The 16,295-nt window shown below is 38.1% G+C and overlaps 1 protein-coding gene across 4 annotated transcripts in view; it reads right to left on the bottom strand.

The window, feature by feature from the left end:
• Positions 1-16,295, bottom strand: part of FEZ2 (fasciculation and elongation protein zeta 2) — a 74,903-nt gene that overhangs the window by 29,581 nt on the left and 29,027 nt on the right. For all 4 annotated transcript variants that reach the window (XM_073338366.2, XM_073338368.2, XM_073338369.2 and 1 more), the window contains 2 exons: positions 8,477-8,552; positions 3,400-3,465 (listed from right to left, as the gene is read on the bottom strand). In XM_073338366.2, the coding sequence (XP_073194467.1) occupies positions 3,400-3,465; positions 8,477-8,552 (142 nt within the window). The remainder of the gene's footprint in view (positions 1-3,399; positions 3,466-8,476; positions 8,553-16,295) is intronic.

Below are 16,295 nucleotides of genomic sequence, written 5' to 3'. Positions count from 1 at the left end.
ATGCAGAGGAGGAATAGTCTCTAACTCTGAGGTTACACTAAGGTTTAGGTGACATCAACATAGGTGCCTACAAAGCCTGTCAATGCCAACTGTTCATGCTTCAAGAATAACAGAGGTAGAAATGCTTCCTTGAAGTCTCCCAAATAGTGAGTATGCTTTGAACTATTCCTTAACTCAGGAAATTTATTCTCTTTCCAGCACAATAGCAGATTTTGCAGGGGAGGGGGTTTGCATCATTGAAGCCTACTTATATTGGCTGCTTCTACTTGAATGGTACTGGCAGCTACCAATGAGCAGTCCCTGAATGGTGGTAGAAGCCTGCTTTTATTGCCTATCGAAATTACCACAGAAGTTCATAATAATATAGTACAATATCTATCTCTAGATCTGAAAGTACTTTACAAAAAACAGCTAAAATGTCTTTGGATTCAATTTTGAATTGGTATGCTGAATTTAAAACAGATCATTTGTAAACTTAACAATTCCTATCTAAACAATTTTAGCATGTCTCAGGATGTCATCCAGCTATAACTAACAGGCTGAGTTAGGCACATCATGTAGTATCCTCATCAAACCATTTAGATATTACTTTAAATTGCTACAGTCCGTGTTCTGCTGTAAAAGTGCTCTGTATTTTGAATCTACTTCCATGTAAATACCAATTTTTAAGATCCAATTTGGAAAACAGCTCCTCTATTTGATTAGGAGAATGAATTCCACATTTTTATGAGGAAGTCTGACACAGTTTTCTAGTATTGATCCGCATGTAAATATGCAATACAGGGCTGGTAACAAAACCACTGAGAGCTCATCCTCACTGTTCACCTGTAATGAACTGTTTTCTTCGTTCTGCCCTGATCCCTTCCACTCATTCTGAGTGGATCACTTGCTATTCCCCATCAGTTATGAGTCCAGACTGGAAGAGTGGTTGCGTACGGGAACAGGCCATTTAAATTTAACAGAAGATGTTCTAATCTGGAATTTTCCCCACTCTTGTACACAGTTTTTATATGTTTATGGTCATTTAGGGTTTGAAGCATTGGAAGAGTTTCAACTGGGGCTGTGATGCACTTTCCAGGATTATATAAGGGGATGAGTGAAGATACCAAAAATCAGAGTCATCAGCCGCTTTGATGGCCCTGTGGGTGCAGTTAACTGATCAGTCATGACTCAGATTAGCAGAACGTGTGTGTAAAATGTGCCCATTCTGATTAGTATTTAATTACTAAAAATTATGACATTTTAAACATCCAAACTTCTTTCAAAATAGATAAATTATTTTCTTCTCCTAAGAAATACAATTACTAAGTAATTTATTTCTTTCAATGCAGGGTTACTAAGTTGAAAAATAACTCCAATAGTATCACTAGAATTTTTTCAGCCTAATTGTTTTACCTGTCACATGAGAAAAAACTTAATTAGAAATTCTAGACAAAAAAGCAGCTTCTGCTATTTACTCTATATGAGATAAAGCAAAGCTAGAGAATTCAGACAAGACAGAGAAATTCTAGAAAGATTGTGAAGTCAAAATGTTATGCATTTGATAAAAGCTCCTGCCTGGCTTTATTTTAAGAAGACAGGAAATCAAACACAGACAGAATTCAACCAGTTAAACACCCTGCAAAAGTCATCTGTTTGACTGGATTTTTGGAGAAGACAGAACAAAAAAGATGGGGAAAGAGTGTTTGTAGGTGGCTGGCAGTGTTCTTGTTATAATGATTATTTTAATACTGCTGGGCTTTGTTGTAATATTGAATTATGTGTTGGGGGCCTTGCACATTTCATAGCCATCTTTTATTTTTATTTAAATTGAAATAAAGTCAGCATATTGAGTAAATTTATTGACAACTGTAAACTGGGAGGATTTGTAAATACTTGTGAGGTCAGAGCAATCAAAATTATGAGCAGGAAATACAAGAATCAGTTTAGAAAAATACAACCTACTAGGAATGAAGTGAATAAATCAAGTGATATATTATTTGAAAACAGATACTTGGAAAACAGTAACTCTAAAAACCAAGGACAGCAAGTCAGAGATGAATGTGCAGTGTCTGATCTGGCAACAAACAATGGTAATGCAATTTTGGACGGCATACAAAGAGGCATCACATTCTGGAGCAGGGATACAACAATTCTAGTTACACACTATGGTCTAGATCTTATAAAAACTTATGCCTATGCTTAACTTTAAGCATTGAAGTAAATGGGACTACTCTTATGTACATGCTTAAAAGTAAGCACAAGTGTTTGCACGTGCCTAAGTGAGAGAGGGAAGCAAGACTGTGCCTGAACTACCACGTTCTGTTCTGGGCATCTTAATAACACAGAGATGCAGACAAATTGGAGGGAGTTTAAGAGAAAAGACCAAAATAAGTAACAAAGGGATTAATTTAGGGAGAGAGATTAACTACACTAAACATGAATTGTATAGTTTAGCTCAAAAATAAAGTGGAGTGTGATAACTAAGGGAGAGAGATGATTTAAGATGAAATAACCAGTAGTGATGGAATGAACTAAGAATGCAATTTCAGGTGGAATGTCTAGAATCCTTATGATAAGCTCTATTAGATTGTGGAACTGTTTTTCAAGGTCAAAGATGATCCCCATTGCCTGACACACTGAAAATCAAATGTATAGCACTAGAAAATCTCCGGTAGGTACATTCAAACCTTTTAATTTTAAATGGAAACTGACAGAATAAAGAAAAATATCCAAGGACATTGTTCCTGGAAGATAGGTCAAACAATGGCGATTAGCCAGAATGGGCAGGGATACAAAACCATGCTTTGAAGTGTCCCTAGCCTTTCTGTTTGCCAGAAGCTGGGAATGGGCAACAGGGGATGGATCACTTGATGATTACCTGTTCTGTTCATTCCCTCTGAAGCACCTGGCATTGGCCACTGTCAGGAGATAGGATACTGGGCTAGATGGCTCATTGGTCTGACCCAGTATGGCTGTTCTTATATTTACTAGTGACCAGAAGGAAAATTTCGAATTTATAGAAGTCTACAAGCCCTGTATCAGCAATGTGCATTATTTCCAGATTATTTAAGTAGTTCATTGTTTCAGAAAAATCTATCTAATAAATACATTTTGAACTATTCATATTTTACTTTGTATACTAGACCTTAAATTATTTAGTTTTGATACTATGACGTCCTATGGCAATCTTGTAATGTATTTTAGACCATCACAATGTTTTATTTATGGTGTGACATGCTTAGGGTCTTCTGGGCACATAAAATAAAATTAAAGCCTAGCTTAATTAGAAGATAACACAGACCTATTAATTCATGAATGCCACAAGAACAGCATTTTAAAACATATATTTAATATACCTCATATTAACTTAAAATAAAAGATCCCAGCTAATGCATGCATACTAACAGGCATACTCACCCTTTAAAATGTAGTCTGTTAATAAGCTTGGCACTTTCTCGCTGTCCTCTTTCATAGCATAAAGGACTGAAGAGTGTGGGAGAGGAAGGGTGGATGAGAAAAAGCAATAATTCAGATAATTAGTCTTAAATTAAAGATGTTACTCGAACAACCACACTGAAGATACTTTAACTACTCATCTAGATATTACATCCATATCAATTAGAAAATATGTAATTGGAATACTGAAAAAATGAATGGCAGACACATGGGGACTGCTCCACACCCCTTTCATATGCATAATTCTAACTCAAATCTATAGTGTATGCACATAAGAGCTGGGGAATTTGGTCAAGGAGTACCATATAATAAGACTCTCTTAAAACCACACTGAATTTTTCAAGTTTTTTTTCTTTAACATGATTGATCATATCAGACTTCGGTGTTTTCGTTTGTCATGTATTTCAATGCACTTTTATTATAAAAATCAATATAAACAGTAAAGAAAACACTAAAACATGGTATCAACATTTCTCATTTCACTTAGCAGCTGTCAATATTGTTTTGGAGTTTTAAAACAGGATCTTTACAATGAGGAAAAACTTTCTAACAGGATATTGAAATTATAAATCCTTTAATGTTTCAGTATTTTTTCATGTTATTCCCCCCTAGCACTGCGTTTTAGTAGGCCAAATTTACCGTCTGTTGTGAAGCTACAGAAGTTCTGTAAATTTCACCAGATTATGTATTATTCTGTATTATTTCACCCTCAGATATGGCTACAGAGAAATAACTGTGCCATTACACTCCCCCTTCACCTTTCCCCACCTATTCTACTGGGGAAGAATCTGAGACTCCACTCACAGCAATTAAGCATTTGGGAAACAAGGAGAAGATAAGAGAGCATATTGACATTCCTAGAATGTGGTGGTTCTCCTCTCTGACAGTCTAGACATGAAAAGATCCCTGTAGGGGCACATGCTAAAATTGAACTATCCCAGCTAATAACTTATTAGGGTTGGAGCCATCAGGAAGGAAGAGAAAGTTCCGTCAACTGATTTTTCCACTGGGTCTCCACTCAAACAGTGGTAATGCAGGAGAACAACAGACTCCTTTCCACTGAAACACACAATACACCAATGAAAATGTGTATTTGGAAACAATGAACACAACCACCATGGCCCAGGGAGGATACCAAACACCTGACTGCATTTGGAACGGACTTTGACAGAATTCTTTATTAACAATGCCATTTATAAGACAAATCTTATAACCAAGTATGGACAATTTTGAGACAAGTTTTCTGCAGAGGGTAAACATTCAATTTGCATATGGACAAGATGTTCAGCTGGAATAAAGAATCTGTAGTTGTGGCTGTGAACACTCCTCTTGCCCAAAAAAGGGCAAGTCTTCAAAACATTTAGTTAAAAAAAACACTAAGATGAAGCCACAAGTTTTTGATCTGAAGAAGCAGAAAGGGTGAACAGTTGTAAGAATCACACTATAGGTTAGGGTAAAAAGGTAGAGAGAGATGACCAAGGTGAAAGAAAGTAAAAAAAAGAATGCCTACAATTTCAAATTCCATAGTAAAGATTGGGAAGAAACTTTCAATGACACAAACAGCAGTTAATATCAATGGAAGTTAGGTGCCTAACTACCCTTTGTCCCGTTGAAAAATTTCCTGATCCAAAGTTTACAAACCAACACCATGAATTGGGTCGGAAACTCCCTGTTTGCTATGGGGTCTGTGTGTTTCAGAGTAACACGTATTACACTTTAATTTCTCATATTAAATATTCTGACCTTTTCTTTGCATATATAAAGACAAACTCCCAGCTTTCAGAGTCTCCCATATGGCAAAGCCTGACATAGCAGAATACTGGCTAAAACTAAGACATTTTAATTTATTAATTTTTTTAATAAGGTACTTAAATATATTGGAGTTCAAATGCCGTCTTTGTGGTTTCCAGTTACTCAAAATATTCAGTGAAAAGTTAAATAGTCTGACAGATTAATTTCAACAGTTTTAGCTAATCCCTTAACAATATTAGAAAGCAAAACACTACTGTGAAGATCCCACGTTTAGTTTAGTAATACTGAAAGTCAACTCATATATAAGAACTATTTCAGCAATCAGGATTTCACTTAGTGTTTTACAGCCGGTGGCGGTTATTACAAGAAGGAACTCTTGGAATGTGAAAGAAATTCATACCTACAGGGATTTAATTTATGCAGACTGAATAAGCATCGTACTACTTAAGTACTAAAAACGTTAGAAAAACTTTTGCAGCTCCTACCATCCAAGAGGATGCTACATTTATTTCTGAAAATGTTTCAGATCTCTTGGGAACATTCACATGGTTTGACGAATGCAAAGTGCTTTCTCACTCAGGTTGTGCAAAAATTTCATTCTATATAAGCTGGCTCACAGTGTTAGCTGTCGATTATGATAACCAATAATTATTGAGAAATGAATTCTAAAAAAAATAGTATTTGAAAAGAAAATAACACTGAGAAGCCGGACAACTACCATCAACCACAGTAGACTAAACAATCCACTGGCAAAAGGCACCAACTTAGTTAACTTGCCAACTGTAGAACTTTTTTGCAAGCATTTAGAGTTGGATCCGAAAGAGATCAAACCATTAATGAGAAGATTCTACTTGTACATTCAATGCTTGTTTTATGTTTTGAAATAGGCAGCTGTGAGGCTTATAACACAGAATAGATATTTCCATTGCTGGTCCCTGGAGCAGTGGACTGTAGGAAAAACCTCTGTTAACTGCCCTGGATTACTTATGCTTATCTGTTGTTCCATATTCAACTAAAGAATGTTGAGATGTATATCCCTCTAAGTGTTCGCAACACGAGAGGAATGAAAGAATCAGAAGCACAGCATTTAGCGACAAGCAGCATTTGATAAACTCCAGAATGCTCATGTAAGAATCTGAATACCATATGACTATTCCAAAATACTATATTTATCTTTATGTTGAAATAAAATATTCAGTGTTCGTAGCTTTAAATAATCTGTTCAATATTTGCCTCACAACTGCACAAGCCAGGAGAAGTAAGCCAAGAAATCTGCTACTGAGGGCATGTCTACACTAGAAACGTACATCAACCTATGTTAGGTCGACTTACAACCATCACAGTAATTACTGCGGTGGTTAATGCCCACACTATCCTCCTTTTGTTGGTGGTGTGTCCCCTCATCAGGAGCGCTTTCACCGATTTAAGAGGGGCAGTGTGGGAGGCTAAGAATCTGGGCTCTCAGCTCCACATGTAGCTCCCCACCATCAGGAGCCCGGCCACTCTCCCGCTCTCCCCACACTGGGCACATGGCTCCCTGGCACCTGGAGCCTGGCTGCCCTGGGAGGCTCGAGGACTTCAGGCACGGAGCTCCCTGCTGGGACCCTGGCTGCGGCAAGGAGCAGGGAGCCAAGAGCCTGGGAATGCAGCCAGGCTCCGGGCAGCGGGGAGCCTCCGTGCAGTACCAGGGCTCCCTGCAGGGAGCCGGGCAGGCACAGCCCAACTCTGAGTGAGGAGCCTGGGCAGCAGCTGGGCTGGGAGTGGGGAGCCATGGGGGAGCTGAACTCCGAGCAGGGCAGGCACAGCACAACTGGGAAGGGGGAGCCCAGGAGGCAGCCGTCTCAAGCTGGAGTCCCACCACCCACCCTGTGTCAGCCTGGCTTTCTTGTCAATTTCACGGCTCCAGCAAGGAGCCATGAAATTGACAAGAATGACAGCCAACAGCAGATATAAGTAACACTGTCTATATGCAAAAAGAAAAGGACTACTTCTTTTCTTTTTGCGAATACAGACTAACACGGCTGCTACTCTGAAAACTGTCTGTATGGACACTGCATTACCTTAGTTACACCAAAATAAGTCCTATTCCTTTCTCAGAAATGGAGTTATGCTGGTGTAGTAGGGCACTTACATCAGCGGGAGCAAGGCTGTAGTGCTTACACTGACATACCTGTAATTAGATATAAGCTGCCTTACCTCAACCTAACTCTGTAGTGTAGACCAAGCCTGAGTAACACAATCAGGTTTCAACCAGTCCGCAGAAAACACTTAACTCTTTACAATACACATTTGTATAAATGTTTTTGTTGTTAACCAAAAAAAAAAAAAAAAAAGTTATTTTGCTGAGACTTTTGGCTTTTCCCCCCTTGACTAATACTGGAATATTGACATTTTGAACTATGCTTTAGTCATTAGTAAAGGATTATGATCTCATTACAGGGTTAAACAGAAAATGAAGTTTACTGTGAGAAAGCGCTAGTTGAAACACAAAACTTAAGTACTAGCCAAGGGAGCATACTGCAGGAAAAGAATGTGTATCTAAGTTCCTTTTGTTTAAATGTTCTATTACTTAAAAATTTTATAAGTATCCTGTCAGCAGAAATGCACATAAGATCTTACATTTTCAGAAGTGTTTAGTAATTCTGGGTACTCAAATTCAGACACCCTAAAAGGACCTGCTTTTAAGAGGGTGGGCACTTTAGACATTGTGAAAATCAGATCCCTTTAGGGTGTCCTAATTTGGACACACCAAAGTAACTCTCACATGAAAAATTAGGCCAAGAAAAGTAGATTTGAAACTCTCTGAACAGCAGTTGTTTGACAACTATAATTAAATAGCTCCCCCATGTACTCTCATTCTCAAAAGTTCTAACGTCACTATATAAATGGTTGTCTCAACTCAACATGAATTTGCTGATAAACCCATTAGTACACATAGCATATTTTGAGGGAGCGGGGAAGCAGTGTTGCCAACATTCATGATATTTGGTATTTTTCTTACAGCTCCTGCTCCTGAAGTCCAGTCATTACATGCGAATATCAGCTTTTAGTTAAAATAAAAAGTTTCTAGCCCTCAGAGTTTCAGAGACCAGCCTGAAAACATGATCTGAGTGCATTCTAGAGGCTCAAAAACCAGAAGACAAACAAGAACCACCCAAAATTTATTATGGCTTAAAAATAGTAATATGATTTTGGAGGGTCTGACTCATGATTTTTGAACACTTGTTTTTGGCAATACTAGGTATGGGACATGAGATCAGCAGGAGAGTTTTAAATATTTACTCACTTTTGGTTAATGTTTGTAGATCTTCAACACCGGGTGGTCCACTTTTCTTCTCATAAGGAATGACTGTTGTTAAGTACTGTCGAGTGAAAAACATGATTATTCAGCAATTACTTTGCTTATAATTTACCCTGCTTGAACTAAAAAAATCTTATTTATTTTGTAGAATTACAAGATGTTATTTAATAAGATCAGATATTTTGCAAGAAACAAGTTTCTATTTCAATTGTCCTAAATCTACCTCTGTCACAAATGTCAGTTTTGAATTTTGCCATAAATTGCATAAAAAAACACACACATGAAGGTGTATTAAACATTTAAGAAAATAACTGTGTATCATTTAAAGTTCCTTACTCTAACAAGTTCCTTGTATCCCATGCCATGGATCCTACTGAGAGTCCCTTCCTGGCCACCCACTAACACTACGGTGAGGGGAATTCAGGCCTCAGTGCCCCAGATCCCAAGGGTGCTTTAAGTTCCTGTAGTCTGAACTAAGTCTAGCCACTGTCCCAATCTCAGGGTTCCTATGCACATGCTCAGGGTGCAGACCTTCTATCTGTCACTGCCCTCCGAGTGTCAGAACCCACTGTCCAGCTACCTAGCCCCTCTGGACACTTCAGACTGCCCAGTATTTAAACATACCCCCTCAGCCAGAACTCAACTCCAAAGGTGTGAAACTTCTGGTTTACAGTTTAAGACCCTCAGGGGCACACAATAGTTTGAAGCAGTCAACACAAACACTTTGTTCAATCTACTGACTTTATGCTCTTTATGTTTAATCAAGTAAAGCACAAGGCAGTACAGATAACACAAAACAATACTTCCTTGTGAAAACCAGGGTCCAGACACCCCAAGGGGAGAACAGAAGGTTTAAATTAGGGCTGTCGATTAATCACAGTTAACTCACGGGATTAAATCAAAAAAATTAATTGCAATTAATTGCATGGTTAAACAATAATTAAATTAAACAAGAATTGAAATTTATTAAATATTTTTGGATGTTTTTCTACTTTTTCAAATATATTGATTTCAATTACAACACAGAATACAAAAAGTGTACATTGATTCCTTTGTATATTTTTTATTACAAATATTTGCTCTGTAAAAATGATAAAAGAAATCGTATTTTTCAATTCTACTCATACAAGTCTTGTAGTGCAATCTCTTTATTATGAAAGAGCAACTTACAAACATAGATTTCTTTTTTGTTACATAGCTGCACTCAGAAACAAAACAATGCAAAAAACTTTAGAGCCTACTAGTCCACTCAGTCCTACTTCTCGTTCAGCCAATCGCTAAGACAAACAACTTTGTTTTCATTTACGGGAGATAATGCTGCCCACTTCTTGTTTACAATGTCACCAAAAAGTGAGGCATTCACATGGGACTTTTGTAGCCAGCACTGCAAGGAATTTACATGCCAGATACGCGAACATTTGTATGCCCCTTCATGCTTTGGCCACCATTCCAGAGGACTTGCTTCCATGCTGATGATGCTTCTTAAAAAAATGTGTTAATTAAATGTGTGACTGAACTCCTTGAGGGAGAACTGTATGTCTCCAGCTCTTTTTTACTCACATTCTATCATATGTTTCATGTTCTAGTAGTCCCGGATGACGACTCAGCACATGCTGTTCATTTTAAGAATACTTTCACTGCAGATGTCACAAAACACAAAGAAGGTACCAATGTGAGATTTCTAAAGATAGCTACAGCTCTCGAACAAAGGTTTAAGAATCTGAAGTGCCTTCCAAATCTGAGAGGAATGAGGTGTGGAGAATGCTTTCAGAAGTCTTAAAAGATCAACATTCCGATGCCGAAACTACAGAATCCGAACCACCAAAAATGAAAATCAACCTTCTGCTGGTGGCACCTGACTCAGATGATGAAAATGAACATTGTCAGTCCGCACTGCTTTGGATTGTTATCGAGCAGAACCCATCATCAGCACGGACACACATCCTCTGGAACGGTGTTCTCACTTTCAGGTGACATTGTGAAGAAGAAGTGGGCAGCATTATTTCCTGCAAATTTAAACAAACTTGTTTGTCTGAGCGTTTGGCTGAACAAGAAATAGGACTGAGTGGACTTGTAGACTCTAAAGTTTTACATTGTTTTATTTTTGAATGCAGCTAGTTTTGTACATCATTCTACATTTGTAAGTTCAACTTTCATGATAAAGAGATTGCACAACAGTACTTGTATTAGGTGAATTGAAAAATACTATTTCTTTTGTTTTTCACAGTACAAATATTTGTAATCAAAAATAAATATAAAGTGAGCACTGTACACTTTGTATTCTGTGTTAAAATTGAAATCAATATATTTGAAAATGTAGAAAACATCCACAAATATTTAAATAAATGGTATTCTATTATTGTTTAACAGTGTGATTAATCAAGTGATTAAAAGAATATCCTTTCTTCTTGGGACTGCAAGGGAGGGTTTGGACTGGTAGCATTGGTCCAGGACAGTAAGTCACAGATACTTCTTTATAGACTGCAGGATAGGCACATGTAGGTAGGTATACAACCTTGAGATCCAGGGAGCATAAGAATTTGCTTGTCTTCACATCTTGAATAAAATATTTTAGAGACTCTCATCCTACAAACATGAGATACCGAGGAAGGATAGACACATTTCAAGTCAAGAACTGGACACAGTCTCCTTGTTTTTTGGACAGTGAAATAGATCCCAATGTCCTTCTGATCTTTCAGGACCAGGGGAATGGGCTGTATTTTTAGGAAATTGTTTAGGATACCTCAGTTGCCTTTTTGCTGGGCCAATGTGGCACTGTGTAGTAGAACGGAGTTGTGGTAGTAGAATAGATCTCATACTGAATTGACTGCATATCCATATAGTATTGTCCAGGACCCCTTTGATGTTATTTAGGCCCAGATATGGAAACAGTTCCTCAACTTTCCCCCAATGTTGGGACTTTATGTCCAGACTCTAGAAACTTCAGGCTGACTGGTTAAAATTTGAAGGAACTCCTCTGATAATTGTTACTTCCTCCTTTGTCAATGAAAGGCTGTACATTGTTAAGGCCAACTGTTTCTCTAAATGGTTATGCCTCCTTTTTACTGGATTATAGTTTCTAGTCTCCCAGCATCCACTCCTGTTTGAACATGAATTCAAGGTTCAGCTTGGCATCTCCTGGGATAGGACTTTGCTCTTTGAAGCAGCCAAGGACTGTTGACTTTCTCCAAGTCTTACTGAAAGGAAACTGGCCTTTAAAAGGCATGTCTGTTAGCCTGTCTCTGGAAGAAAGAAAACAAACACTAGCCACTGTTTTAGCTACAGGGCCTCTCTCCTGGAGCCATGGCAGTCTCAATGAAGTAGCAGACTCATGTCACATGTGAACTCACATTGAAAACAGTGGTGACCAGAAATGGGAGAGTCTTGGTCACTTCACAGTTTTTATCTTTGGCCTTTGGAGATCTGCTAAGCTTCTGTAACCAGTTCACTGTCCCTGGGAAACATATGCTGCATAAATTGAAGATTGTAGGGACAGGCTTAAGGTCACAAAGATTCTATTCAAAGAGGTACCTCATTTTTTCTGTCAAGGAAATCCTTGAGAGCCGCGCCTCATTCCACAGTCTATGCTGCCCTTTTCACTAACCCCGACAAGGCAGCATCCATTCTTGGGTTCTCAGAAATTACTTGTTTCAATCATTGAACGATCAAAAGGAGAAGCCATATCCAAATGGATTTCATCAAGCTGTGTTATCACCAACATAACCTGCAACCCCCTACGGGGATTTGCACACATTCCACCAGAGCAATATCGACTCGAACAGCATTTTTGAACAAAGTTCCCATTACAGACATCTGAAGAGCAGCAACCTGGGCTTCTGCCCATACATTTACACATTATGCAGTAGAACAGTATGCAACTTCGGATGCACTACTTGGGACTCATTGTATTGTCATCTGCCATGACTTCAACTCTGAAGCCCCTTCCTTCCATAGGAGGGCACTGCTCTGAAGTCATCTAAAGTGGAGCACACATATGGACATCACTCGAAGAAGAGGAGAGGATTACTCACCGTGTGTAGTAATTGTGGTTCATAGAGACGTGCCCTCTATGGGTGCTCCACTACCCTCCCTTCTCCCCTCTACTTCGGAGTTTCACAAACTAAATGTTCTGCAGTACAAAAGGAACGGGGAAGGGGAGTCGGAAGAGGTGGGTGTTGGTCGGGACTATGTTCTCTATCTGCTGGAGACAGAAACAACTGAAGGCTGAAAGGTGGCCTACCCCTTATATAGGAGGGTATGACAATCAAAAGTCTTATGGTATGTTTACACTGCAATCACGGGTTGTGATTGTAGCTCACATAAACATACCTGAGCTAGCTAGATCAAAGCTAGCTCAGGACCTGGAGCAATGAAGCCACAGGTTGGGAAGAACTACAGTCCACGTGCCTGGACAGATGCAGATGATCAAAGAGAGAATAGGAGTTTACACATTTAATTCCATCTCCTGCATGTAATTTTATACAGTCTAACTGGTCTTTTCCATCTCTATTTTCTATGATTCAACTATTAACTCCAAAACAGATCTACAGGCTTTTGTCAGCTCAAGTTTGAAGAGGTATCTACTTAAGCCTTAACTAATTTGTGAAGAAGAGTCTGTGCTATGAGAATAAAAGTTCTGGAACAATAAAAGTAATACTGATGGATTAATGTGCTATCAAGAATAAAATTTTCCATATTAGAAACCTAAGCTTAGAGACATCTAGTGGTTCAATAAAAGGACTCATCAGCTCAGTAAAAATCACAGTTGTTCCAAAGACCGTAGATTTTCATATATAAGATCCTCATAAATCAGGTAACCAGGAGTGAAGAAGAAATTGGTCTAACTCCATGAGGATAAAAATTTATGATTTTAAAAAATGGATTTTAAATTTAAATAAATTTTTATGTTTAAAAATAAACATTTAAAATTAATTTTGAAATTATGACAACTGATATTCTGACCTACACTTTATTATTATTCTTTTAATGTGTGTTCATTCCAAAGTTTTAAAGAAAGTCAAACCACTTAATTGAAGGAAGTCAACGGCAAAGCACCTGGAACCAGAGTTTTGACAGCGGTAACCTCTTCTGTAGGGGCAGAGAGAACATTTCCTTAATTTCAGTTTTTTCAAGAAGGGCAGTTCATTAATTTATTCAAAGCTGAGAAACTGAACGAGAGTGGAAAAAAGCAGGAAAACGTGTTTTTCTCTTCCATTCTATGAATAAGAATGAGGTGAGAGAGGTAGATATCTACTAGTTCTAAAATCACGGTGACCAGAAACAATCAGTTCAATTAACTAATCAAAGATAATACTTACTTTGTTTAATAAGTCAGTCAGTTTCAAATGCAAAACATGTTTTAATAAAACTTTTTTCTTCAGTATCGACCTTATTTAAAGTAATTCTAACAGTTTTAAAATCCTGTTTTTGTGCATTTTTTAATGAATTCCAATTTCCATTCAAATGCAGATCAACACAAATCACGAGTTCAAAAAAACCAAAAAACCAACCAACTTGTAAATAGTAAATGCATCACTACATTGTCTAACATAAAAATACGAAATTAAGAATTTAAATAAATGTATGTTAAGCTATATAACTGCTTCAGTGTATAGATAAAGTGAATCCACCTGGTTTGCAAAAAGTACCAAATTTAGTGTAAAGGCTATATTTAGTTGCAAATCAACATGTTTTAATGGTTACCAACCAATGAAAATGTATCTTTGAGGAAAATAACTAAAAAGTACTAATGCAGCACAAGATTAGATTATTTAAATCAAGGTTTCCTGTAAATCAAGATTAAAATCACTGATTTAAATCAATCCACCCTGACCTAAATTCTATTAACAAAAAACAAACAGTATCCACAAAAACTAAGCAAATATGTCTGTAAACCAGATCCAGAAGTGTGGAAATTGATCAGTTAAGTGCATGCAGACAAGAGAAGGAAGGATCAACATGTGCCTTGTGCATATTAATCAAGAAGCATTTTCCTAAATTCCTTCAGAGTGACAAGGAGAAAGTGAGACATCAAAACATTCTCCATCATCAAAAGCCAACCTGTTGGGGACAAAGATTCCAGATTGAGAAAGATGCTCTAGTTCCAGGTAATCAAAGGAGGCAAGAACCTCAGTCTAATAGGACTGGCTACTGCCACCCCCAGCTTGGAGCATGCTGTCTCACCCAAAAAGGAAGCTCTGAAAAATATCCTTGAAACTTTGGTGACCCCTGTACTTGGTTAGAACCATTACTACTTTACAAAGTGGAATAAAAGGACCATGCGAGTTCTTCATCAAAGGAGAGAGAATTTGTGCATTGCTTCTGTGATCTGCACACTACCATTTTGCAAAAAAACTGGCAATTGTGTGTGGCAAACAGACTTCTCTTAGATTTACTTTGTAAGTCCAGACCTAAGAATCACTTGTGAGGGACTATTTTCAGTTTGCTGAACTTGTGCCATTTTCATCTCCTTTTCTCCCAGGAAAAGGCAGCTAAGCATATCTTATGGGGCATTGCCCAGGTCCTCATCATTTAGACCCTGACAGAGATAACCTGACCCACTCCTCCTACATAAATGATCACAGACTGATTTCTGATGTATTTTGGGACATTTAGTCAACAATGCTTCAGACACAAACAGGGTTACCCTCGTCTTCAGGACACTAATATAGTTTAGATTTCTAGGGAGGCAATGACCTGAGTGTTGAACCTTCTTCTTTACACTCTACCCTTCACACAGTGGATTCGTATACAGCTAATACAATATGCATTGAAGAAATATGGACGTCTCTTTTAATTATAAATTGTTCTTGCAATGCCACTATGTCAGAGTATCTCAGGGTGTTTATTACTCAGATGTGGCGAGAGACTGAGATTTATCAACTGGATATCAGGCTGAACCCAGGTTGCCTCGCTTGGTGGTATCTCACAAATACCACACCACAGTCCAATGGCCATCTTCTGGCTCTACCTGCAGTACAGTGAGGCTTTGGTAAATGATCCTGTCAAGTCCTTGCAAAGAGAATGAAGGCTTTCATGTCTTACAGGGCTCCTAATCTCTTTTGAAGACAAGCAATGATATATAGTTTTAGCAATTTACTTTAAGCTTTTGAGACTTAAGCACCCTATTTGTGGCATGGATCAATACTTTGCTCTTTCAAGATGTTGCTCTTGACTAAGTTGCCAATACAAAGAAATACATGCACTCACATTCTGTATGGATATGCTGCTATAGCCACTAGGGATCTTAGGTTGTGTGGGGGTTGATTCCAAACTCTTTTTCTGCTGCTGTTTTTTAAGTAAACTACAGGAAGCACCAAGGAACAGCTTGCTGTCTCTATGCCAAGTTCTATGGGACTGAAGCCTGGTTTCTCCAAAGTCCAGGATTCCATGACATCACAGCTTAGTTAGGTATCCCTCCCCTTTGAATGGAGAATGGGAAGGAAATTCCATAAAAATCAACCTTCTACATAGCCATTGGACTTTTCCCCTTCACACAGGAGGATAGAATGGGCCCTAAATTAGTTGATCTTGAGAAATAATCTAGAGAAGTAAACCCTCTGTGATGCTGTATGGAATCTGGGGGACACTTAGAATCATAGAATATCAGGGTTGGAAGGGACCTCAGGAGATCATCTAGTCCAATCCCCTGCTCAAAGCAGGACCAATCCCCAACTAAATCATCCCAGCCAGGGCTTGAGGATATTATGAATATCAATATTGTAAAACTGTAATGAGTTATGCCAGATAGGCCATGTAAGGTATCTGCAAAAATGTTATAATTTGCCAGATATGATAATCTCAT

Source organism: Lepidochelys kempii, chromosome 3 (assembly GCF_965140285.1).
Source record: "Lepidochelys kempii isolate rLepKem1 chromosome 3, rLepKem1.hap1, whole genome shotgun sequence".
In the NCBI taxonomy this organism is placed as follows: Eukaryota; Metazoa; Chordata; order Testudines; family Cheloniidae; genus Lepidochelys; species Lepidochelys kempii.
This window is presented reverse-complemented; position numbering and strand designations above follow the sequence as displayed.